A 27,930-nucleotide genomic window follows, 5' to 3' on the forward strand; every position below is an offset into this window, starting at 1 on the left:
TTACAGGCGTCATGACGCATGGGGTATGACCCTTCTTCCTTCTCTCCATCTTGGCGCTGGCATGTGCCTCAGTGACCATCATCTCACATTAGCCCACAGTCAAAGCAGAAAGAGTAACCAGGGCTCCTTTTCTCCCCCACCCAAAATATACCCAGTTCTTTCACTGACCTGGCTTCTGATTGGAGGCTGGTTGCTTCGGATAATGACCTCTAGGACCCCTCTGTGGGTTACAGCCTGTTTGTATTACTCTTACGGCAACTCAAGACGCCTGCAGTGGAATATAAGGAAAAGGTATTTTCCAGTATTTTCACATCTCCAGGTACCAGAGGCACAAGAGACTTATAACGTCCCAGCTACCTGAGTAAGGCCAGGGTTGGCAGCTGCCCATGCATCCCTTCCAGACTGGCTGCTCGCTAAGATGAGGGATCTTCTTCAGTACGTTGCCTGCTTCTTAGCCTTTTTTGCTACTGGGTTCTTGATTGTGGCCACCTGGACAGACTGTTGGATGGTGAATGCTGACGATTCCCTGGAGGTAAGACATCAGCAACTTTTTTTTTTCTCGCCCAAACCCTTCCAAATTTTCTCTAAGCCCCAGTGCGCCACTTTGTTCACTGTGACTGATGATAATAATAGCCACCATGGACTGACCTAGTCTTTATTTGCTACTTACTGAGTCTTCACATTATTAGCTCATTTAATCCTCCTGGCTAATCTATGAGGTAGATATTGTTGGTTTTCCATTTTGCAGATGAGGTAACTGAATAATTTCTTCTCTTTCATAAGGAAAAATCCATACAAGGTTAGTGACATAATCCCTGTCACTGAGCCCTCCAGAAATTCACCTCTTCCACTGCTGCATATACCTACCTACTCAATTAGTGCACACAAGGAACATGTAATTTTAAAGAGTTTCCAAGTAGAAGAAAGCAGTCCAAAGGAAAACAGGTCTTTCCAGTGTATCCAAAGGTACATGGAACAGATAGATATGGATTTAAGAAACCCTCTCTTAAAAATAAGTTGCTCTTGGTAACCAACTGTTATGCAAGAATGAGTTAGTGGTTCACATTTGAGAAATTTATTTTTCTCCCTGGAGAAGCTCAGGGAAAAAAAAAGTAATTTTGGAGTTTAAAAGCATTTCCTGCGGTTATAGCAACCTGAGAGAAATAGAACTGGGTAAAAATAAAAATCAGCTGCTATTCATTAGTAAGGTTTCAGAAAATGTAGGTAAGAAAAAGAAACAATATTTCAGGAACTGGAAAAAAGAATATATAGCAACATAATATACTCTCTTATGTACACTCTGAAGGGAACAATTTACTCTAACTATGTCTATAATGTCACGACTAAGAAGTTTAGGAAAGATACCTGAGAGCAAGTTTGTGTATTTTTTCTCCTAATTTTATTTATTTAACTCTCAAGTTAGAGTTAGAAATGGAAAGTAATAATCTTTCTATTTTACTGTCTATTATTTCTACCATTTATTTATTTTCCTTTCTCTGAATTCTACATAGCATTTCAAAACCAGTGGATTTATAAAGATTTCTTTAGTGCTAGAAAATTATATTTCTGAAAATTGTGATAGAATTGAACTATTGTAAAGGATGTCTGCTATCTATGAGTCTGGTGATGCATTTTATCTGGCCATGCATATGTGGTGAATGAAGAAAATGCCCTTTGAACAATGCTCAGGGAAAAGTGCAGATAAAAATGGCAGTTGCCATTACCTTCCTGGAATCTGGACTGTCAGTAGTAGGTGATTAATGCAGAAATATATTAGACTTGAGAAGACTTAAAATTATGTTTTCAAAAATATCCCAAATTTTATCTAAAAGCAATGCTGAAATATTTTCTAAAACAATTTGAAAATCTTTTTGCTTACGCTAATGGAAATACTAACTTCACTTGATGAGAATTGGAGGTTTCAAAAGGGTCAAACCTCACCGAGAGAGATTGGGAGTCCTGACATTTAAAGTGCCTTCTTGCTTTCATTTCTCTGCATTCAACCAATTTGCCATCTGCTTTGTGCAAGAACACTCCTAGTTAAAATGAATGGAATGAACAGTCTAGGTTATTCGCCTCGAGTAAATCCTTGCTAACCTTAGGCAAGAATTAGTGTTTCTTATCTTCTTCCTTATTTTCTATAATTGAAATATACTGCTATAAATATTTCCCAAGAAGCTTCTGCATTAAAAAGAAGAACCCTATAACCAATGAGGCCACCTCTCTTCCAACAATCTCTTTATCTGGCAATATTTTTAAAAGGACATGAATCTCTCTTAATAATTGCTCCTTCAATTGACTGGCATATGAAATCATATTACTATTCATAACTGTGACGATTCTGATGCTCACTGCCTCAATTATACTGCTCTCTCTCCCTGCTTCCTTCCTCATTTATGTATTACCTTTGGTTCATATTAACAGCTCACTTTAAACTGTTGAACAAATGTTGGCAAACAGAAGTGCTTTAGGGAAAAGAAGAACATGCCCATGGAAAATTTAAACAAAAAGAGGAGTATTATGAATTTCTACCTTTATCAATCTTTTAGGATAATATGGGCATCAGAGTTGGAAAATAAATTTTATAATTCAGGTCAACATAACAAACATGAAATGTATGTCATATTAAAGGTACTGTGCTAATTCATACTAGGAGAGATAAATATAAAGAATGAGTCCAGCTTTCCAGGAGTTACATTTAATGAGGAAAAAGTATACACATGGAACTATAATAAAAGGCATAGGCCAATTCATATGTGAAAAAGAGATGAACAAAGTACCATTGGAACAGAGAAGATAGAACAATTATTTCCTTCTGTCAGAGACATTGAAGCAGGCCTCAGGGAGGAAAAGACATTTGAGCAAAGCCTCAAAAATATGCAAAGGATTTCAAAAGGTAAAAATGGGAGCAGGGACCTTCCAGACAAAGGACACATGACAAAATGAAGAATAAGGAAAAGTTCAGGGCTTGTTAGAAGATTAAGGTGAGTAATAAGGAGCATGAGGCAGAAAGAGCTCACGTATTCTTATATCTTACCAGAGAATACTCAAAATACTACAAAATATTATTTTGCCTTCCTTATACCTGCCATAAAGAGTTATGTTCTCTGCATTAAGTAAAAACATTAAGAAAAAGAAATAGCATGCAGAACTGCAGTGTGCACAGCCCCAAATCAAGGACCAAGAGCCCTAAGCTACCATCCTTCTCCTGTCATTTATTCATTTTGTCTCTGGGAAGACAAATGTGGTGAAGAGAATTTAAGTTTTGAGATTATTCTAGCCTGTGTTTGCATCTTAACTGTCTTCTGTTGAGCAATCCACATCTCTTGCCTTTGGCTCAGTACAGGTTGAAGTTGAACTCAATTGTTTTAAAGTCCTTTTTAGTCTTTACATTCTTTAGCAGCAGGACTCCTTGACTATGATGACGTCTGCAGTCCCAGGGGGATGGCATCTAGAGCCTCCCTAAAAATTTCTACTAGGAATCTAGAGTGAATAGTCTCCATTGTTTTGGAACTTCATAAGCTCTTTCTTCTTTTATCTCACCCACTCTCCCTCCTTCCTTTTTTTCCCTTCCTCCTTTTCTTTCTTCCTCTCATTCTCCTTCTATCCCTCCTTTTCTTTATTTCTTCTTTCTTTCCTTCCTTCCTTCCTTCCTTCCTTCCTTCCTTCCTTCCTTCCTTCCTTCCTTCCTTCCATTTTTTCTTCCCTTCCTCTTTCCTTTCTTTTTCTTCTTCCTCCACCAACCTTCTCCCCATCTCTCCTACCCCCTTTTTCCATCCTTAATGTTTTTCCCCTCCTTTCATCTTCTTTTTCTCCCTCCCTTTATCTTTCATTTCTTTATTTCTCGCTTTCTCCTTTTAAAATCTCTTTTATTTCACAAATATTCTTTAACATCTGCTGTCTGCGTGGTACTGTGATGGACACAAGATTATAAAGGATAAGACCTCAATCTTCCTTAGGTTGCTCCCAGTGTATTAGAGAAAAAGGTAAAGTGATAGTTACAGTGTGATATATAAGTGCTATGATAACAAATAACGCTGTGGCCAGCTCACTCAATCTTGGCAAAGTCTATTTAGAAGAAGAAATATCTAAAATAAGAATTTTAAGAATAGATGGGTGAGAAAAGAGTGTAGAATTCCAAGCACAGAGAATGATATAAGCAGAGATCCAGGTATGAAAGCACTGTATATGTGTTTGTAGCTTTGCATGTAGTTCAGCATAATAAGAGTTTTCAATGTAAGGAAGATAGTATAGGGACTAGGTCACAAGGGTTTTGTGTGTCATGTAAAATATAGATTATACACCAAGGACAAGCATATTTCACAGTAAGCAAACATATACATGTATTTCAGAAAGGTCAATCATCCTGGCTATTTGTGGAGAATTTTTGGAAGGGGTGAAATGAAGTACTGGGAGACCAAAGAGGAGACTTTTGTCATAGAACAGAAGGGAAACAATGGGTGGTCTGAGCTAGGGTAGCAGCAAGCATAAGGAGACATGTGAAGATCTGGGAAACTATAAAGAATTTGAACTAATAAGATTGGTAATTGATTATATGTAGGGAAAGAAGGCTGGTGAAGAATGAGAAGTCAAGATTAAAATCTTTTACTGTTTTGGAGCAATCGAAGGACTGGTAGAGTAACTCATTTAGAGCTTAAATGGAGGAAAATTGGCCTCTATACAGAAATCATCAAGCATCAATGTTCCTGGACCCTCTCAATATTTTTTCTCGCTTGGGGGCCAGTAATATATTGCTTCACGGTGGGGAGCCTTACAGCTTGGACTTGTTAGAGGGACCTGAGATTAAATCCCACCTTGCCAGGCAGTAGCTGTGTGAATTTACAAAGATATCCAAATTGCTATAAACCACATTTCCCCTTCTGTACAGGAAAAATAAAATATGTACATTTTATGTCTTGCGAGGATTAAATCTAAATTCGCAAAGCCTTGTGAGGCTTGTATATAAAGAAATCACGACAGTACCAGACAAATACAAATCAGTCAATAAATGTTAGATATATTATAGTCTATTTGCAGCTTATTGTTTTGTTTTTGTTCTAGTAGAGGAGATGACATTTTGTATAATGTTCACTGAAAGGAGAGATATGCGATTTAAATTCTATTCCTAATTTTGCTGTTGAGTCTCTTAGAGAAACTTTGTTTACTTCTCTGAGCTGCAGTTTGCCCATTTTTATACTTATGACTATTCCCTCTCTGTCTAATTAGAGGAATAAGGCAGACGCTAGAAACAAAATAAGTTATCTATTTAAAACATTTTAAAAGAAACTAAATTATGAAATAATAACATTATTAATATGTTACTTATATTATAAGATATATAATTCTTCTTTTTCCACAGTGAAATAGAAAAGCAATTTCTTCACAAAATTATTGGTCTCTCAATTATCGGAAGAAAAAATGTTTTCACAAGATTATTCCATTTTCAGTTAATCTTTTGTTAATTATTGACTGAGAAACTGCTATACGCTGTTATGATTAAAATTTTATTACTGCAAAAGAAAGCTTCCCACATTTGGATTTATTCTATCCTTATGACCAGGTTCTCTCCTGAGATTTCTATGCACATTAATAATGCTATAATTTTTTCACACGTAAAGTAAATATTAAAATAATTTTATCTAGTGTGTACTTTGATTATTTATATACTAGTTTTACTTTCCAACAGATTCAAACTCCAGCGGACATCTGAGGCTACCAAATTCTCTCACTTATCTCATGATCTCCTACAGGACCTAGCACAGACTTCCAAATAATGGGAACTTATGATGCATTTGTTAACATCAATTAAGTAGTTGGCATACTTATTAAAAAAAAATAAGTAAATGATAATGTAAATGATCTTTGAAAATCTTACATTGAGCCCTAAGTAAGAAGTATCTCTGTAGGGAGATCACTATTTTTTTTAGGCAAGATCTTTTATCTTGCTACAATTTCAATTTTCTCAAGATACAGATTCAGTTTCTCTTTTTAATAAGATAGTAATAAAGATCTAATCCCTTAGGATAGATAAGAAAGTTGTTGAAGGGTGAATTCTGATCTAGAGAATACTGATTTTTCTGCCTACCATTTCAAAGAGAGAAAGAAATAAAAGAGAGAGGAAAAAGAAAATTAGTATTATCATTCTCCCAACGTAAATTTTGATCTGTCACTGGGCAGTAATCATTGCAAAGTTGTAATACTATGCTTTCATAAGCATTCTAAAATTATTAAATATATGAGTTATGTAAATTAAATAATATTAAAATGGTAATATTTAGTTTAAATATACAAATTAGGTAATATAACTGTGAAGACCACAAAAATTATATTTTACCTACTAAGTTTGTATTACCTCATTTTTGCCATTTATACTTTTAGCCAATGCTCCACAAATAAGCAGGCAAAACTAAACCAAATATATTTTAACAAATCAATTCATGATATATAAATGGAGTAGAAAGAAAAGGTGACATCTATTATGCTTATTTTAATCTTGCTTCTTCATCCTTATAAATGCCTGTCTTAAGTTCTTTTAGACCCTGGGATCATAAAAAACTCAACTAAAATATTAAAATAGGAAGTTTAGAATCCTCGTATAAAAAATTCAAATGTATTTCATGTTAAAATTAAAAGTGTTTCAAGTTCAAGTAGTAAAATGCATTATTTACTATTATTAAAACTTTTTCATCTTAATACATATATTTAAGTAAATACTGGAAACAGGTAAGTTGACTCCTCAGTGTTAAGGTATATTAGCACAGAGATGGTAAAGTGGTGTGAAAACCATTATTTCCCACCATAATATGTATGTGCAAGGTGGTTTTTAAAATACACCTACATGACATTTAATTTTTATTTTGGCTTACGGATTCTCCTTCCTATGTATATTATGTTTACATGCAAATCAAAGTGTATATACATTTATAACCTAATGCATATTGACAAAAAAAAAATGTGGTCAGTAAGTGGTCAACAAACAATAAATATTTACTAAGCCTACTGAGTATAAATACTACATATATTACTTTTCTCTCCTATGTAACTAGAGGAGAAATATGTGCTAATTAATTAAAGCATTTTTAAGTTTCTCTGAATCTCAAAATATGTGTAAAATATGTGGAGGGAAGACAAACACACCCAAAACTACAGTAAACAAGATAAGGCAAGTAAAATCGTGTGTTGCTGCGTGTAAATACTTCCAAAGTAATAAAAAAAGAAAAATTAGCAAAGGCTAGGATTGAGAAGCCTAAATGGGAAACTGCTAAAGAGATCAGAATAAGAAATCCCAAGATTAAGGAATTAATTTATGTTACCATAAACTAAACTGGGAAGAGTTATCTTTAATATGGTTTGCTAAAGCTTTTTGAGTGATATCCTGCTCATCCTGAGTACTATAGTAAATAGTTTCCAGAACCAGTTGAGCAGACAGGATCCAGGCTGACACCAAGTTAGTTATAAACTCCCTAGTTTAAGTAATAATTATTCGACTCTTGGATTTAGCTGTTCTAGTCTATTCGGTCAAGAAAAAAAAAAAAACACGTATTAAGCATTAGTGCAAAGAGTATATCAGTAACCATTATCTATGCCAAAATTCAAACGAGATTTAATGTATGTGGGATTAGATAAATTGACAGATTTTTCCTTCTCAGTAGACATATTTTGAGCATCTATTATGTACCAAGAAGGAGGATCTATAAGCTCTTTGAAGCAAAGTGACATACCTGTCTCGGTCATTGCTGTATCCCCAGCATTTAGTTAGTCTGTTGACTGCAATATGATAGACATTCATGTTCGAAAGATGATAACAGACAAGCTTAGGAGACAGACATACATAGAGCATATACAAAAAGATAATTAAACTTGTAAATATGAATGGTCAGTGTGAGATCTAGAAAGAGATTAACTCCAGCTGGAGAGACTGGGAGAAACTAATTGAAGAAGGGAAATTTTGGAAGTGGGATTTGAATAATAGGTAGTAATTTGACAAGTTGAAAGCAAGGAGAGTTATTTTCATTATATACCATCAGGAAAAACTCAAATGCCTATCAGAACCAGAAAGCTGATACACATAAAAGAGGCAGATTACGTAGTAACAGCGAGGAACCTGTGAATAAGTCCCACCTAAAAGGGAGTAGCTACTAAGGTCATGGTAGTTGTTGCTATATGGGACCAGGGAGTCCAGGAGGCCAGACTGAACCAAGTTTTCAAGGGAAGCCAGAAATCTGGACCATTTATTATCGGAAGCTAATTAATATTAAGATATTTCTGTGGGCCTCATGTTTGTGATTTGTACTTTTACTGTCATAGTTTGGATAAACATACTTCTCCCCATATAAGAGACAATCACCTCCTCACTTCAGGATCAGAAGATATTCATTGAAATAATATGCAAGTTCCTCTAGTATGGTTTTCTATAGTATTTATTAATATATAAATCAAATGCTGAAAGATGAAAGCTTGAATTTGGGATCCTCTATTTTGGCCAACCCTATGAAATAAATATTATTAGCATTTAGCATTTTTGCCCTTTAAAAAAGGTTATGCATAATATTTTAAGCATTGATCTGTTTTTCAAGAACCTCATCTTAAAGCTTTTAAGAACTTAGATCTGCTTGCCTGTTAAAAAGTCCTTACAAAACCATTGTACAACCAAGAGATAAGTAAGTGAAGACTATATATTACAAACAAGGAAGGCTTTCTTAAATATGACAAATAACATAAAGTCTTTTAACCTTGTCTTTTGTGCACAAAGGCACCTTTAAGGGTGTCTCCAGTAAGTGCTACATTAACACAGAAGTTTAGTTAATTACAGCCACTATTCTCACATACCTAAACTGAGTGTGAATACCAAGCAATCTAATAGTGTGCCCTAAGCATTAATACCTAACAAAATTGGATTCCTTCTTTCCTCTAATGAGCTCATTGCTTTTCTAAATATGGCCATTGCAAGTAAATGATCAATAGCCTTGAAAATGACACTACTACTGGATTATTTGGGCAAAAAAAGAAATACTCTTTATGTAAAATAAATATTCTCACATATATCTCAGACTCCTTTCTAAATAACCTCACTATAACAGGATGGTCATACTGGATTCGTTAGTTTGTTTCAAATTCACATAACCTAGCTCAGGTTGGAATAAACTGGATCCAGTGTATTTCTGTTAATTGAGAAACTGACAGGCAATAGGCTATGAGAAGGTCTGTTTCTATTATGGTATAATAGTTATACAATATTACTGTTATAATAGTTCAGTACAAATTGTCCCTACTGTATTATTTTCCAAGGGCAGCGATAACAAATTACCACAAATTTGGTGACCTAGTGTCAATGTAAGAAGGCCCAAACCTGTAGAGAATTTTTTTAAGAGTTTATTTGAGCCAAACGGATGACATTGCCAGGAAGCAAGATCTCAAATGCTCTGGAAAATGACAGTTTTGCAGTTTCTTTTATACATTTGCAATTAAGAGGGGAATGTAAGGAAGATTACAGGGACAAAGGAGAAAGCAAGGCAGGAGTTGGATTGCAGTATAATTAACAAGATCGTGTGCTCTCTGGAGGTGGTTATGCTTCTGGCTTCTGAGATATCTGAAAAAGAGGAATTTCAAAGGTATATTAACATTGATGCATGAAAACAACGTACAGGGCTTGCTTAAGGCAAAGATAAAACTTTTACTAAAGAAGTTACATGCCTAGGGCGTGACTACCCACCATGACTCCTCAGTTAGGAATTTATGCTCAGATCACCCTGTGAGGTTAGTTTTTGGTCACTGGAATTGTCAGTTTTATTATAGAGCCCCCCCCCCCTTTTTCTTCCATGTAACAAGAAATTTATTACCTCACAGTTATAGAAGACAGCAGCTTGAAATCGAAGTGTTGGCAGGGCTGCATTGACTCTGAAGGCTCTAGATGAGAATCTGATCCTTACCTCTTCGAGCTTCTGGTAGCTGTGGGCATTTCTTGACCTGTAGCTGCATCACTCCAATCTCTGCCTCCGTCCTCATATTGCCTCATTCTCTGCTGTTTGTGTCCCTCCTCCTATAAAGACACTTGTCAATAGGTTTAGGACCTATTTTGCTAACCTAAGATGATCTTGTTCTCGAGATCCTTAACTTAATTACATATGTGAATCTCTTTTTCCAAATTAGGTCACATCACAAGTTCTAGGGACTAGGACATAGACATATATCTTACTGGAGACTACCATTTAGCCTGTTACATCTAAATTTCTCTGCTGTCATAGTAAAGCTGAGCACAGTCACTATTCGGTTTATTATGATGTTTAAGTAATTTACTAATATTATCATTTGTTGATCATATCATTTGTATTGTGTGTTTATAATTTTTAATTCTCATAGCAACCTTAGCATTATCTCCTTTATGCAGATAAAGACTGAAGCTCAAAAAAGGTAAGATCTTGCCCAAAGATACAACATAGCCAATAACAATGTCAATTTATATTTAAAGTCTATATGTTTTCAACTATAGCTTACATTTTATTCATATATAACTTTACATATTCATACTCTTCTTTAGAAATTGATGTGTTAAATTTCACATGATGGATTTTCTTCATTAAATTTTTGCTCTCTATGATTCCTCAGCTCCCTGAGATGAATGTTCGATAAAGTTCAGAACATCACTTCCAGATTTAATCTTAGGAGGGCAAACCAAAGTGAAGTTTTGCAGAATAATGGCCGTAAGATGAGAGTAAAGTTAAGGCTTACTACTTTACTCAGCTACTTTTAATTTCCATTTCTAGAGTACTTTAGCCCAAAATAAATTTGAAATTTTAAAAAATAGGCATTAAGTATATTGAAGTGCTTCAGGGCATATATACAGTCTGCCGTGTTTGAGTCCTATCTCTTTCATTGATTAACAACACTTTCTTGGGGTTAATCACTTTACTTTCCTGTGCCTCATTTTCATTATTTGTGAAATAGACAATGATAATGATATCTCACAAACTCCTTCAAGAAATAAATAAAATAATAACCTAAGCAGTAACTGCTTCATAGTATAGACTCAATATAGCATTATTATGACCAATCATATCTATTTTACATAGAAAGTGATAATAAAAGTACCACATTTAAAACTGTGATGGAGTAGCGAGCAGTGGAATTTTATTTGGTACACAACCCAACTTCAAGCAGAACATGGGTCAGAGAATGTCATAGCACAGATATTCCCTGATAGGATTTTATTTTGCAAACCAAAGTGTTTTATGTTCCTTCCTTTCTTCTCCACACCAATTATAATCCCCATGGCTCCTCTCCTCTCCTTTTCTCCAGTTCTTTTCACTCTTCTCTGTTATTTATTTTTTAAGGAACAATTTAAGTTTTCATTTTCTAAGATAATTTTTGATTAAATCATATTAAGCTATTTCTCGATTTCCAAGGTAATGCAACTCTGTAATTGAGTCAGAAGAAACAATCATATTACCTGTTTCATATGCATGAGCTCTCGAGAATACTGGAAACTTTTTTATGTTGGCATGTTTACAATTCTAAGAAATCTATTTGGACTTAAATAGTTTATAGATAAATATGGGAAGGCCCAGGGCTCTGGTAGCTTTTATCTCTAAGTGAACACAGAATTATCTGCACAACATTTCTAAGTTAAAAGTGGTTTACAGCTGTCAGACTGTATGAAATAATTGCTCAGTTTGTTTACATCCATATCATAGCTTAAGCATTTGTAGTCTGTCAGTGGAGCAGGGAGGAAGAAGTAGTGAGGTCTTTATATTTCACTTATTTGTGTTTTTATGTATAGCTTTCTGTGGTAATTATTTTAAATTTATGAACCTCACATATAGTAACACTTTTCTTCATGAAACCCAGTGTTCATGATGAAGAAAAATTAATATATACTCTTAATAGACTCAAGATGTCAACTATTATCTATTATTATATTGATGTGGAGGGGGGTTAAGTATATGTCAGCACAGTGAAATGAATTATCTCCATGTAAACTGTGGCTCCATGATGGAACTAGCTGTAGGCATTCGTATATATTTAATTCTGATTTTATCCATCTTAGGTGTGGCTTACCCCCCACCCCCATTACCACCTCTGTTCTTGAAGTGAATTTATTTCCTGGTGGGGAAAGCCTGTAATTATTAGTGCTTAAGGGAAAATACTCTATAATGCACTGTTTGTTGTAAATGAATTTCTGATCACACTTGTAACCACCGCACTTTGCTATCAAATTCATTCTACTTTTGATCATGGGGAACTGAAGTGTGTCTGCATGAGTTATTTCACACAGTGTCTTCTCCAACATCCAGGTGAGCACAAAATGTCGAGGCCTCTGGTGGGAGTGTGTCACAAATGCTTTTGATGGAATTCGCACCTGTGATGAGTATGATTCTATACTTGCTGAACATCCATGTACGTATACCTTAGACGTCCCCCCTTGCAGGGAGCAAATACCAAAGAAAATTGAACTCAAGTTTCTATTGTATGGTTTTGTTTTCTACAGTACTATATTTCTGTCTAGTTTTAAATATTTTGATTAGAAATTTAGTTTATTTCTAAAATGTGAATTTGAACATTTTAGCATATTTTATATTTTCCCATGTATTTATAAATTTTTTAAGGTAGATTCGCCTCTGCTTTTCTCTAAAGATCTGGCATAATACCTTATACACAGTAGGCTTATCATAAACACTTTTTAAATTGAAATAAATTCTTCAGGATGCTGTGATTTTATGATTAGAAAGGGCAGAAGACCTGAACAGATATTTCTCCAATAGGAAATATAGATAGCCAATAGACATAGGAAAAGATGCTCAAGGTTACTAATTATCAGAGAAATTCAAATTAAACCCACAATGAGATACCACCTCACCCCTGTCAGAATGGCTATCATCAATAAATCAAAGAATAACAAAAATTGGCTAGGATGTGGAAAAAAGAGAACTCTCATACACTGTTGGCGAGATTGCAAATTGGTGCAGCCACTATGGAAAACAATCTGGAGGTTTCTCAGAAACTTAAGAATTGATCTACTTTTTGACCCAGCAATTGCACTTCTGGATATTTGTCCAAAGAAAACCAAAACAATAATTTGTAAAGATATATGCACCCCTATATCCATGGCAGCACAGTTTACAATAGCCAAGATATGGAAGCACTTTAAATGTCCATCAACAGACAATTGGATAAAGAATTTATGGTTCATACTGACAATGGAATATTACTCAGCCATTAATAAAAAAATGAAATCCTATCATTTTCAACGATATGGATGGCCCTAGAGGTTATTAATGCTGAGTGAAACATGTCAAACAGAGAAAGATAAATACCACATGATTTCACTTATATGCACCATTTAAGAAACAAAAATAATGAACGAATCAAAAACAGACTCACAAATATAGTGGAAAATTTGGTGATGGACAGAGGGGAGGGAGGTTGAGGGGCTGGGAGAAAGGGGTGAAGGGTTAAAAAAGTACAAATTAATAGTCAATAAATAGACACGGGAATGTAGAGCATGGCATAGAGAATGCAGTTAGCATTAATGTAATGGCTAGGTGGAGAGCCAGAGGAGAGAAAGAGTAAATTAAGGGGATCATTTTATAAACTATATAAATGTCAAACCAATCTACTGTATACTTGAAGTTAATAATTAAAAAATAATAATAGATTAAAAAAGTAAAATCAATGTGATCATTCTCTCAATAAAAATGCAACCATATTAAAAAAAAAAAAGAATTGACAGGTTAGATGAAAAGCATTTCAGAGATAAGAAGTTTACAGTATTTCGGTGGAAGATTTGCTAAGAAAGAGAGAGGTGGAGGTAGAGGAACAGAGAGAAAGAGACAGAAAAATAGATAAGGAGATAGGCAAAGAGAGACACACAGACTATGGTATCAAGGAATTAAATAGTCAACATACAGGACACATTATTAGTGAGAATAGTAAAACAAGCTTTTTCATCTTATTGTTAGCTTTAAATTATAATTATGTGTTACCAAGACTCATGTTTCTGGAAATAAAGAGATTTCATAAATTAAAATATTTTTATGTTTGATTCTCTGAATTCTTCTCCTTACCAATTATTTATTTTAGAACACTGAGTGTGCCAAGAAATACTGGTCCTTTTTTTTAAAGCAAATTGGTTTTAGTCTCTTTCAAAGTAGTTGACAGGTGATGGTACCACATGGCAACTTCTTTACTCAAGATAAATGAAAACTAAGCCTTGGAATGTGACTTTTCCCCTGGACAGCTATTTTATCCAGGGAAAAGCACTCAAAAAGAGCAATGCTCTAAAATATCTTTCTCTACCACTTAGAATTTGAGTGCCTGAAACTTTTTAAACATAATTCATAAGGCCTTTATTTTATTTTATTTTTTAAAGACCTTTTAATTTTTTTTTCTCCTTGTGCTAACCTAGTTCTACCTACCAAAGAAGCATGACTTGGTCAATAAGAATGGAAATTCATGTGGACACTAGGCTGTTCTAGAATGTAGTGGTATGGTTAGAGTTGAGAAGAAAAAAGATGAAATCTTTCAACCTTTTAAATATTGTATGTACATTTTATACAATAAGAAAATAAAATAACTCAAAAGCCTACTGCATGGAGAAAACCACTTTTTATATTTTAATGTTCCTTTTTTATCTTTTGCTTATATTCTCATACTTTTTTTGATATAGACTTACCTATTAGTTTCACATAATATCTAAAAGATCCAATTATTTAAAAAATTCTATCATATAATTAAATATAACAGGGACGAAAATATATCCTTTTTTTTTTTTAGGCAAGCAACCTTTGGTTGACCTCACAGATTGCAAGGATCTTGTCAGTTTACAATCCCTTATTTTTTATTTTTATGCCTATAGCACCTGGTCTTCCTAGGTGGTCTCCCATCCAAGTACTAACCAGGCCTGACCCTGCTTAGCTTCTGAGATCAGACGGGATCAGATTTATTCGGGGTGGCATGGCCATAGACAAAATATATTCTACGAAAATAATTTATACCCTCTAAAAAAGGATATTACCTATAATAAAGTAAGAGTTTATTTTTAGTTATTGATATCTTTTACACATGTGTAATTTGATAACCTTTTTTATTGCCCTGTATACACCTAAGAAACGCAGATCCGGAGAACTAATTTTCTCCAGGGCTTCTGTTGATACAGTGATTTGAGCCCCTATTACACCCCTCCCCCCGCCCCTGCTAATTAGAGTATTTACCATTATTCTGGCAGCCAAATCTCACACAATCCTTAACAAGAAATTCCTGGCTAGCCAGCATTAGCAGCTTGTTTGTAGACCTGCCCTCTTGGAACTAGGTTAATCATAGAGCCTTGAACGAACCTACATATATGAGTCCTGGAGTTCAACAGAACATTCAAATAAAATTCTGTGTGGGATCAAGGGTCAAAGAGGGGGAGACCAAGACCCACAATGGTTTCAAGGCACCCCATCTAGGTGGCACTCATGTCTCTTGGTGGTCCCAGGTTCCACAAAGGAACTTAAATTTCCAGGATGGAACTCGAAGGTTTGGGACCCTTTGGCTTAGGGTGCCAAGTAGAAGGCCCAGACATATATACCACTGAGGATTAAGAGGATCTTCTGAAATATATAAAATCATATTACCTAATGAGTTACATATTTTTTTTTCTTTCCTCAAATCAGCCTTAGTTTGGGCTAAATTTGAAATTCAAGCCTAATTTTTTCCATAATGCTAAACCTTGAAATCTTAAAAATTTCTTTCTAGAAACAAGTTTATACTCATATATTACCAATAATATATGTAGTATTTTCACCTATTGATAAGACAGAAGCTAATTTTATGCATTGATTTTCTCTTGCATGGATTATAAAATTTTTTTTCTTTTATTTTAAATAAGAAAAATTGGTCACATTTTTGCAAGCAACCTATTACTAAGTTGGAGCTAAGTTTACCTCACCACTGGGGGAAAATTATTTACAATGCAAGAACCCTTAAATTACTATGAATATAAAACATAATTACTGTACCATTAAAGGAATACATTTTATTCTTCCTCCCCATTAGCCAGCTAAAATAGTAGTAGTTCTGACTTCAGGTAATTAACCCTCCATTCGTAACAGAATTTCCCTATTTAATTTAGAATAGCTGAGAATCAGTTCAGAAGGCTTTCCCAGATGAAGTTGCTTCTGTTGCAGAAGATGACCGCTACTATTCTAATTCTGTTTGTCTTCTCTTTTCTTCCCTGGACCTTCTACCTTATATTCTCATTGGCTGTAGCTTCAACACATGCTCAGTTGGCAATGAAGTGTTGAAGATTTAATATAGAGTGTTGGCTGAGAATGGTCACGACTTGAAGAGTTGAAAAGGAATATAATCCAGCTTCCAGAAATAATCTTCTACTTAATGACAGAAGCTCTTTCTCTTTCTAAAGTTCTGTTGTTGGCTCTCACCCGCCTAAATTGGCAAGAGGCATCTTAAAGTATTTTATTCTGTTCCCTTGTACCAAGTTTTAAAAAGTTATTAAAAAAATTTTTTTTATTAAATTTCGAATCACTTATGTATTGAATATTTATTGGGTAGCCTCTGCAGAACAGATACTCTACTTTCAATTCAGTGTTCAGCTGCAATACTTGTGAATAGTACTTATTCCAGAACAGGAGGCAAAAGGGAAACATTTATTTAGTCCTTGCTAAATGCCATGCATTTTGCCAGAAGGCCAATGAGACTAATTAATAATCAGTATTTAAACAAATAATAATGTCAGTAGTCTCATAATATTTTTATGTTTTATGAAAATTTAAGTGTACTAATTTTTAAGTTTATGCAGATTTAAAAGCACAATTGTTTCAGTAGCCTATTTTAGTGTATGTAGTCACTGATTTTGTTTTGTTTTTTATGTGATTTTGTGAGTTCACATACTTCTTTTCTCTGACTATCCTGTAACCACATACCTTGATCTTCCAGTGAAGCTGGTGCTAACTCGGGCATTGATGATTACTGCAGATATTCTAGCTGGGCTTGGATTTATCACCCTGCTCCTTGGTCTTGAGTGTGTGAAATTTCTCCCTGATGAGCCATATGTCAAAGTCCGCATCTGCTTTGTTGCTGGAACAACATTACTAATCGCAGGTACTGGTCTAGACTAGTGATAGAGGTAAAGATACTCATCTAAGCTCATGAGGTGAAGGAGAAGAGTGCTGTTCTGAAGCAGTTCATTTTAGGATCTTATGTGACTTGTTTTTGTGGATCGAAGGAATGAAGAGCACATATACCGCCCACTTTCTTTAGCTTTGGAATCAGATAATTAATCTTTTTTGTTGTTAATATTGTAGATCAAGGTTTATAAGTCTACAAACTAATTTTTAACCATCTAAAGCAACTGTATAATGCTTTAATTTTTAAAAATAATTTCTTTTGTAATTATTCCTGAAGTTCAATACTCAGTTAAGCCTGGAGCCACCACCTCCTTACCCCCACCAACTCTTTTTAGCAATGAGCTAACTTGTGCCAAGTCCAATGTTAGACTTTTCTCATATGCCAACCCATTGCATCATAAATGAACAAGAAACGGTCATATTATTATCTCCACTTAAAAGCAGATGAATAAATAGAGTTCTGAAGACTAATAAACATAGCTAATAAACCATAAGTCAAGAAGCACTTTACCTGATGTTTGTTAGTGAAGTAGAAAAATTGATATTTTACTCAGGTGTGTCATCAACTTCAAAGTGTAGTCATCCTCTATCACAACATAATGTCTTCTTTGGATCTTAATGCCAGTTGGAAGAAACCAAAGGACAGGAAATGTAAAAGGAATAAAATGTCATCATTTATATGTAATGTGGGGATAATAGATGAGGATTTATTTTAAAATAAATAATTTTTACTTCAGTTATTTGTTTTTAACCTCAATACATAATGACATAGTGAAAACATAGTTTCTGTATAGATGTTGATTATGTAGCTGACACGACTTCAGTTGTGGGTCTGGGGAGTGGGGCAGGGGAACAACAATATTTTTAAAGACATACTTTCAATTAAAAAAATCAATATAGAATGAACATGTGCTCTGCATTGTTTGATTTTGTGTTCTTTCTTTTTCTTCTTTTGTTTTTGATATTTTTCTTTCTATAACACTAAAATAGCAATGGAAAGATAAGAAAATTAAAGTAAACCCAAGGGACATTTTAGGTTTCCAGAAACAGATAAGCACTGCACTATTTTATTTTTGTATTTCTATTTATGTATAAACTTAGATATAATTTAGAATAAATACAAGACAGAAGGCAGAAGGGAGACCTAGAAGAGGTGACCAAAATTTAAGTTGTCCATGAATCCATAATGTCATTATTATCTCTCTAAATAATGCCACCTATTTTGGGTATCAGGCAGATCTCTTTGGATTTAAGTTTGGAAAAGGCCTGCATTATATTTTGCATCTTTCTTTTCTTTCAGCTGCCCCAGGAATCATTGGTTCTGTGTGGTATGCCGTTGATGTTTATGTGGAACGTTCTTCTTTGGTTTTGCACAATATATTTCTTGGCATCCAATATAAATTTGGTTGGTCCTGTTGGCTTGGAATGGCTGGATCTCTGGGTTGCTTTTTGGCTGGGGCTGTCCTCACATGCTGCTTATACCTCTTCAAAGGTAAGGACAAAGTAAAATAGCATATTTTCTTGTCTCTAGTACTGTTCTTTCCAACCTAATGAAAACACTTTTCACCAGCCCAAAATAATGTTATCTACTTGATCCCTCCATATTATCATTACAAATTTCAGTTGTTCAAGGACAATTGGTTTGCAATGTCTGAACCTTATTACCCAGTTAGTGTTATATTCATTGGGGGCTGAGGGGAGGCACCTCACTACTACAACTGTGTCTAGTATCAAAATATATAATGATTACTATGATGTGTCATAATTTTATATGTCTTACTTCACCCAATATATTAAACTTATATCTAAAATTAAACAGAGTAGACTGAGAGGAAAGCCAAATATTTGTTGTGGAAGAATATAATTGGGTTTCTGAAACTATCACTTAAAAAACTAATGGAATTCCTCTCTTTATCAGTAAAAAAGAAGGAGAATACTTGACTGAATTTTAAATCTAAAAATAATCAGGATGAAAATCTTAGATTTTCATCTAGAGTTCTTCTTAGATAATTCTTTCTTAGAATATGTATATTCTTGCCTCTTTTGAGGAATAATACATGAAATGGCATTATTTTATTTCTCAAAGTTTACTAAGCCATAATTATTTTTAAATCTCTACAATTCTCTCTCCCAAGCAGATGTTAGACCTGAAAGGAACTATCCTTATTCCATGAGGAAGGCCTACTCTAATGCAGCTGTTTCCATGGCCAAGTCATACATGGCTCCTCGGACAGAGACCGCCAAAATGTACGCTGTTGACACAAGGGTGTAAAGTGCTGCGTGCTGCATATCAGCCTGTGTGTTTGTGTGTTATTTAACTTATTAATCGATCAGTTCAGGTTAATAAAACAGGGAATCAACCCAGTAACAGTTGTTTAAACTTCATATTCAACAAGTTAATTGCTCAATTTAATCAAAAAGTTTGTCACTTCTTTTCTATTATTCTTATATTCTTCCTTATTCTTTCTTCTCTCTCTCTCTCTCTCTCTCTCTCTCTCTCTCTCTCTCTCTCTCACACACACACACACACACACACACACACTTATATTTCAAGATAAGTTTCTAGGAGATAAAAATGTCTGTGACTTCTATATTGCTATTAGAGATTGCACCATGGTAATATTCAAATAAAATGACACTTTAAGAATGGAATACAGACATGGTTGCACAGTGTAGTGGTTAGTACATCTGCTTTACTCGCAGAAATTCTGGGTTCATGTCCCAGTGGAGCCACAGTCCATGGTCTACGGCCATGCTACCTTGAAAAGTCCAATGTATGATCTTGGAAGATAAGCGGTGTCGGGCCTGGTTAGTACTTTGATGGAGACAACTAGGGAGTTATTTTTTAACTCTGAAGAAAATTATTCTTCCAAATTCAAGCCAGTTTATCAGAGCCTACTATTGCTTTGGTTCTGTTAAAGTGGATAAAGAAAATATTTCATGTGTTAGCCACTGATGGGAGTTAAAGATAAGAAGTTCCCCCTCTACTTTCCAAATGTCAGAGGCAAATGATAAATTAATACCAGAGTCAGTGGTATTAAGTTACCAGACTCACTTTCTGCCTCATTAACAATGAAAGAGATGTGTATATTATGTTAACACTACTCCTAGTTTGCCTGTGTGTTCCTAAATTATTAGATTATGGCACTAATAGCTAAAACAAGGAGTTCACTAATTTATTGATTGGACATCCAAATATGTTTTATGAATGCACCATATCAGCACCCAGCAAAAATATCTGACATATGATAATATTTAACCAGTATTTGTTGACCGAAAGAAATAAAGGCTCTCAAGTCTCTACTAAAAAATAAAATTTTCTCATAAAATAAGTGCTTTTTTAAAAAAAAATAGCGTTATATAAGCACTTAAAGAAAGCAGTGAATGATTGCTAATGGAATTTTATTCATATCCATAATTTAATCATATTTAATCTTTTAAATGGTAGAGTTTTTAAACAGGTTATAAAATTTCATCTCAGGTTTTCTGATTCCTTATAATTCACATGAATAAGATTAATACCCTTGCAGTACCTTAATATGCCATCATCTAAACTAGAAATTAGTTCGTAGTTTAATGAAAATTTAATTGTGAATTTCTGACCCTAAAAGAAATGTTTCAAATTTAAAAAGCTAAAAATAATGTGAAAATGATACGATGAAAGCCTAGTACATACATTAATATTGATGAGAATAGTGTTCATGATTTTACCAGTATTCTCAGGAGAAATTTTAATCTAAGCATTGAGTAATTAATTCATTTTTATTTCATAGGTATTATTAGCTGTGTAATTAACATTGAAAAATCTTTTTGTAGATTATGTTTCTTAGTTATGTGGGTATTATTTTATGCATTTGAAAAGTAATTTTGTGTTCTTTTTTTCTCAACCTTCATTTTTAAAATGTTTATTTTCACTTTTATCTTATGATATATTACCTGTTATCTTTTATTTATTCTAACATTCTCTTGAAATCCTTCTGGGGAAGGACAGAGTCAAAATTAATTAAATAATTCATTAAATTTTAGAGATACAAATTTTTCCCTCATTTACTTGTATGAGAAAATATTTCAAAATATTATGATGATAATTGACTTCCATGACTGTTTTCAATTTTTTTTTTCAATAAAAACATTTTGTATATACTGGGAAGACTATTTGTATATTTTTCTTTAATTACCTTGGGATTGTTTCTCCCTAATCTACTGTAATTTAATAAAGCATCCCCACATAAAGTATAACAAAGAATATATTTTGTATAACAACTAGTGAACAACAAAATGAATACTAAATAGTGAAGAAGTTATTATGGACTTGGTGGTGGCTCAATATGCTTAGAAAGAAAAAATAATGTAAGCGTAAAGTACACACACATATACACACATGTTTATTAGGTTGAAATATTAAAATAACTTGCTAAAGTTTAGGTACAATAATTTAGGCCTCACATGTCTATGGCCATGCCACCCTGAATTAAGCCCAAACCTATCTTATCTCAGAAGCTAAGCAGGGTCGGGCCTGGTTAGTACTTGGATAGGAGACCACCTAGGAAGACAAGGAACTGTAGGTGTAAAAAATTAAAAAATAAAGGATTGTAAACTGACAATATTCTTGCAATCTGTAAGATCAACCGAGGGTTGCCTTGCCTAAAAAAAAAAAAAAAAAAAAAAAAAAAAAATTAAAAAAAAATTTATTCATGCCTTATTAATTGCAATAAAAAAATAAAATTTATAAAATGGGACCATTTCATTTACCTATTTATTAGCTATTCCTTTCTAATATAACATTTTAAATCAAAATTAGACATTTGTTATTACAAAAGTTGTATATGTATATTGTAGATAATTGGAAAACACACAAAAAACAAAAATGTATCTTATCTAAATTGCATGGCACCATATTTTCTCTACCTAGAACATATACTAAAACCTTATTGAATGTCTGCACATACTTTCAGGTATTCTGCATTTATATACATACACACAGGCACTCACACATACACATATCTTTATTTTTTAAGAGATAATTCCATATGTGGTATTCATAACTAACTTTTTTCCCCTTCAACTACCTCCGCCTATTCATAGCAATAAATTTTCATCTTATCTAATATTCAATGCATATTTAAATTTTCCAAGTTTCTCAAAATACACTGCACAGCTGTTTGTCCAACCTAGGATCTGTATTTCCTCTGGTTTAATGCCCCTTAAGTATCTTTTAATCAAGACACATTTTTTTTCCCAGTGAACCTGACTTGTTTTTTTTTTTAAAAAACTGAACTATTTTTTCTATAGTTTGTTTCACCTTCTGGATTTGTCTTGTGATGTTATTTAGCTTGTTTCTATATGCCTATATTTCCAGTAAATTGGAATTTAAATCTAAGGTGTTGATGGAATCGAGATAAATAGTTTCTAGAATATAGCATAGATGATGTGATAGCATATCCAGAGACCTAATATCTGGTTAATTTAGCCTTAATTTATGCTAAAATTTTTAACTGGATTAGGGTGATGATAGTCTGATCCCTCTGTTCTTTGGTTATATATATATATTTTTCCTTTGGTGACAAAACCAAGTGATTATTGTGGTGTTATTTTCAAAACTATTGGAATATCTCATTCTCCATCAACCATAAAATAATTTTAAAATAATACTTTTAACATTTGATAATTCCTATCTGAGTCAATATGTTGGTTAAGATTTTTGGAAAGATGATTTTCTATTTTATCTGTCTGTAGTAGAAATTCTTCTGAAAAATAAGCTTTAGACTCTCATCAAAGTATGTTTAGTTACCCTGTAAAATCAGTATAAATGCTTAATTATTTCCCTTTGTTTACTAATTCACTATTACAAAGTAAGGAGCTGATTTATCAGTGAGAAAATATATAACTTTTCATTGAAACAGGGACAATTTGAGAATAAAAGTGGGTGCCTTTACTAATTAAATCAGGACTGCCTGAGAAAGCAAGGAAGTATGGGCACTCTTCTAGCTCAAAGAGTTATGTGTACAATTTTTCAATATTTTTAATTTTTGAGTATCATCATGGCTTTAAAGATTTTCATTAATTCATAGTTTTAATTCACTATTATTATTGTTATTTTTATACTTAAATTTTTAGTCTTTGGTCAGTAGGGGCTTCTTTAAGTTAGCTCCTATGTTTTCTGGACACAGTCCTTCAAAATTTTCTTTTCAATAATCTTAATGTTGAAGTACAGACAGGAAAGCATAAATTTATAGCTAGCTGAATCTTTCACAAAATGAATATACCTGTAAAATCAGTGTCTATGTCAGGAAACAGAAGGTAATCTTCCTGCTGAAGTTACCCTCCCCACCTTCCAGTCATTACCCTCCCCATCCTATGGGTAACAATTATCCTGACTTCTAATGCCAAAGATGAAATTCGTCTGTGGTTAAACTACTGTATATTTAATTGTTTGCGTTTAACTTCTTTCACTCAATATTATGTTGTGAGATTCAAGATTCATTTATATTGTTGCATGTAGTTTAGTTTGTTTATTTTCATTGCTATACAGTATTCTACTGCATGAATATGCCCCAAATGTTTAATACATTTTACTGGTGATGAATATTTGGTTTGTTTCAAAATTTTAGTTATTACAAGTAGTGCTGCTTGTGATTTGAAGTGACACATGCACTCTCTTCTCTGATACCTAAGACTGAAATTTCTCCTTCATAACTGTGTACATGTTTAGATATAGTGGATATTGCCAATTTTCCAAAGTGCTTATACCAGTTTACACTCCCACAGAAGTATGATGCTCCAAATCCTTACTAACATTTAATATTGTCTTTGGTCATTTTAGCCATTCTGATAGTGGGCAGCAGTATCAAAAAACAAAAATCTTGAGATACATTTGTTAGATCACTCCTTTCTGTCAGTCGACGCTGCTAAATAAGTAGTGTTAAAGACTCCCCTCTCGCGCTCACCATGCCTAACTCAGAGTCTCCCAAAGAGCCTAAACAGCTGCGGAATCCCTTTCTCAGAGGTCTGAGCTTTGGTACAATTGATGAGAGTCTGAGGAATCATTCTGAGTGATGGGGAACGTTCACAAATTGTGCGGTGGCGAGAGATCCAAACATCAAGTGCTCCAGAGGCTCTGGGTTTGTCACGTACGCCACTGTGAGGAGGTGGATGAAGCCACAAAGGCAAGCCCATACAAGATGGGTGGAAGAGTTGTGGAACCAAAGATGGCTGTGTCAAGAGAGGATTCTCAAATACCTGGTGCCCACTTACCTGTGAAAAAGATTGCTGTTGGTGATATTAAAGAAGATACTGAAGAACATTACCTAAGAGATTGTTTTGAAGAGTATGGGAAAGTTGAAGTGATTGAAATCATGACTGACTGAGGCAGTGGCAAGAAGAGAGCTTTGCTTTTGTAACCATTGATGACCACAACTCTGTAGACAAGGTTGTCATTCATAAATACGATACTGTGCATGTCCACAACTGTGAAGTAAGGAAAGCACTACCTTAGCAAGAGATGGCTAGTGCTTCATCCAGCCAAAGAGGTTGCAGTGGTTCTAGAAACTTTAGTAGTGGTCACAGAGGTAGTTTTGGTGGGAATAACAGCTTTGGCTGTGGAGGAAACTTCAGTGGTTGAGATGGTTTTGGTGGCAGCCATTGTGGTGGAGGATATGGTGGTGGTGTGGGTGGCTATAATGGGTTTGGTAACGATGTTGTTTATGGAGTAGGTGACCCTGGTTACCCTGGAGAAAGCAGAGGCCGTGGAAGTGGTGGGCAGGGTTAGGGAAACCAGGCCAAAAGCTATAGTGAGAGTGGCAGCTCTGACAGTAATAAACAATGGAGGAGATAGAGAGAGATTTGGCAGTGGTAGTGGAAGCGCTTTTCTAGGTGATGGATGCTACAATGCTGTTAGCAATCATAACAATCTTTAAATTTTGGACTTATGAAAGGCTGAAACTTTGGTCCCTATGCTGTTGGAGGCCAAACCATGAAACCCAGGTGAGTACGGCGGTTCCAGCAAGAGCAGTAGCTACGGCAGTGGCAGAAGGTTTTAATTACTGTCAGAAAACCAAGCTTAGTAGGAGAGGAGAGCCAGAGAAGTGACAGGGAAGTTACAGGTTACAAGAGATTTGTGCACTCACCCAAACACAATGGTGACAGGGCGTAGCTGCTACAAAGGAGACATATTTTACACAACGTTCATGTGTATGGGCAAAAAACTTGAGGACTGTATTTTTGACTGTATAACAGGTTATTTCAGTTTCTATTCTGTGGAGAGTGTAAAGCATTCATCAAGGGGTTTTAATATAGTTTTTTTTTTTTTGCACTCATGTTGTAGATTGTTAAATGTAATAGTCTGCTCATAATGCTGAATGTGTCTTTAAAAAAAATCTTATTCATTATAAATAATATATTATGTCTAATTCTATAACAATCTATAGTTAATTAAAAAACATGTTGTTCTGTGGGCTCATTGCTGAGTATTTCACACTTAAAAGAAAAACAAGGAAGTTGTCCTCAACTCTTTCACCTTCATTTTCACGGCCAACTAAACATTAAATGCAATCGATTCCAACTTCTTAAAAGCCCTCAGGTCATTGCTTAGTCTGACAGTATCTCCTCCTAGCCCAAATTGTTATCTCTCTCTCTTAGATGTTTGCAGCAGCTTCCTCTTTTTCTTCCTCCAGTCCATTCTTTAGATTAAAGACAGATGGAGTTTTAAAAAATATATATCCAATCATGTTACTCCTTTGCTTGAATGCCTTCCTATCATTTCAAAGATAAAGAAACACAAATTTTAACATGATTTTTAAAGTTGGCCATAGCTTAGTCTTTGGATACAACTCCGACCTCTCCTTTCAGTATTCTCTCTCTTGCTTACCACCCTCCAACCAGACTGCATTTCTCTCCTTGTTTCTTAAGCCCGATGTTTTCCTTACTTTTGCCCTGGAACACCTTATCCCAATTTCGTTTACCCTTAACATTCTTCTTATCTCCAGTAACACATTACTTCTCCAGGGAGGCCTCCCGGACTTCCACCAGACTAGGTTAGATATTAACATATCTCTATCATTCAAAGCTCTCCTTTCATTGCCACTATTGCATTTAATTTATAATTATGGTTTCTTGTTCTATATCTAAATTTCCTGTAAAGATTGCAAGCTTTTAGGGGGTAAAATATTTTATTTTTGAGCACAGGTCTATTCCAAGTAACTGGCACAGTGCCTGATGCATAGCCAACCTTTGATACATATTTTTGAATAAATGAATGAATGAATGAATGGCAATAATATGCTGGCCTGAAAAATCTAAGCCTCCATTGCATGCAATTTATTTGTTCATTGAACTATTCCTTCTATTATTAATTCACACATTTGTGCATTTTTATTGAAAAACCATTTCTGTGTTTTCAAGAAGCCTAAGTCATAGAGAACAGAGATATAAAAAACAAAAATTAGAGTGCAATAAAATGATTGCTATCTTGTGAGCATATAGGAAATGCCATAGGATAAGCAATCTCTACATCTGCCAATGGAGTCAGAGAAGGCTTCACAGAGGAGGGAGATTTTCAGTTGAGTAAGGAAAGATGATAGACATTTTCAAAGAAAATAGGAGAAAGAAGTCTGTGCTAAGAAAACAACATGCACCATGAAATAGAATTAAGAGAGATCAACTAATGTGCTAAAAATTAATTATAAGCAGTTTCATGTCCACATAGCATTACTGGGGGAAGGAGGATTTGATATTCACAAATTACTTTAAAATGAAAACCAAGAGAAGATAGCATTTTGCCTCTTTTCAAGGTAGGAAAATTGCTGAAATGCCCTCAGTGCCACCAATAGAAATGTAATCCGAGTTCATATGGTGCTAGCTTTATTCTGCTGAGTAGCTATTCTGGTTTGCATCCTACTGTCAGTCTCTTTGAGACATCATCTATGTAGCAGTTTTATTTAGCTTATCTTCATCATCATAGAGATCATTGTGATTCCCAAATTAATCCTCCTGCTATATCCTTTCCTTTATACTTTAATCTTCTTTCAAATCAATTCTTTTACTTTTTTTTTTTTTTTGTTTCGTTTCTTTATGTCAACATTCCCGTGCTGGAAAGAATAGTTCCAATCTCAGTTTAAGGGGATAAAGTGGAAGTTAGATAGAAAAATCACTCCAAGAGCAGGTTCTGCAGCTTTTGAGCTCAGAAGTAATTGTTCTCAAGTGAATAATCTTGGTCCCTGATGTGCAGTAACTAGTTGGAAAACAATATAATGCACAATCCAGTATTGATCACCCTGTTTCCCTTCAAAAAGCTGATAATTTGTCATTTTAAAATTTCATTAAAATAATCTTTATTTGCCTAAAACATAAAAAGGATAAGGAGGAAAACAAACAAGAAACACCAATTATTTCAGCACCCAGAATATCTCTGTTAATGTTGAAAAAAATTATACATGCATAGATTTTTCAAAAATTAACAGTGCAGAAATATAAATATTAATGTCTTTCTTATCTACTTCTATGGTCTTCTCCCATCATCTCTTCCAAAAAAGTACCTAATCATATATTTATTGCATTATTTCAAAGACAAATATTGAACTATATACCATATATAGATCCTTTGAAAATGTATACACTATATTGTTACGATACGGCTTCCTTTTAAAAATAAAATTAATAATTAAATATATTTATTGGCATTTTTACATGTCACCTCATTCTTTTTAATACCTGCATAGTTCATTGTTCATATGTACCATTATTTATCTAACTTGACCCTTAAACATCAATTTTTTAAGCAATTACTAATTGTATGAATATTTCTACAAAT

The 27,930-nt window shown here is 34.1% G+C and overlaps 1 protein-coding gene and 2 pseudogenes across 13 annotated transcripts in view; 2 read left to right on the forward strand and 1 right to left on the reverse strand.

Moving 5' to 3' along the window:
- CLDN16 (claudin 16) overlaps positions 1 to 21,267 on the forward strand; it is an 82,208-nt gene extending 60,941 nt beyond the window's left edge. For 12 of the 13 annotated variants that reach the window (XM_036219046.1, XM_036219047.1, XM_036219050.1 and 9 more), the window contains 5 exons: positions 320 to 532; positions 12,291 to 12,393; positions 16,933 to 17,097; positions 18,424 to 18,615; positions 19,262 to 21,267. In XM_036219046.1, the coding sequence (XP_036074939.1) occupies positions 419 to 532; positions 12,291 to 12,393; positions 16,933 to 17,097; positions 18,424 to 18,615; positions 19,262 to 19,395 (708 nt within the window). In that variant the 5' untranslated portion in view covers positions 320 to 418 and the 3' untranslated portion in view covers positions 19,396 to 21,267. The remainder of the gene's footprint in view (positions 1 to 319; positions 533 to 12,290; positions 12,394 to 16,932; positions 17,098 to 18,423; positions 18,616 to 19,261) is intronic. The other variant, XM_036219057.1, reaches the window with a different exon arrangement.
- Positions 14,843 to 14,961, reverse strand: LOC118602735 (annotated as a pseudogene).
- A 614-nt stretch (positions 21,268 to 21,881) lies between the features above and the next one.
- Positions 21,882 to 25,399, forward strand: LOC107505873 (annotated as a pseudogene).
- Positions 25,400 to 27,930: the final 2,531 nt, after the last annotated feature.

The sequence above is a fragment of the Rousettus aegyptiacus genome, unplaced genomic scaffold, assembly GCF_014176215.1.
Source record: "Rousettus aegyptiacus isolate mRouAeg1 unplaced genomic scaffold, mRouAeg1.p scaffold_m13_p_4, whole genome shotgun sequence".
In the NCBI taxonomy this organism is placed as follows: domain Eukaryota; kingdom Metazoa; phylum Chordata; class Mammalia; order Chiroptera; family Pteropodidae; genus Rousettus; species Rousettus aegyptiacus.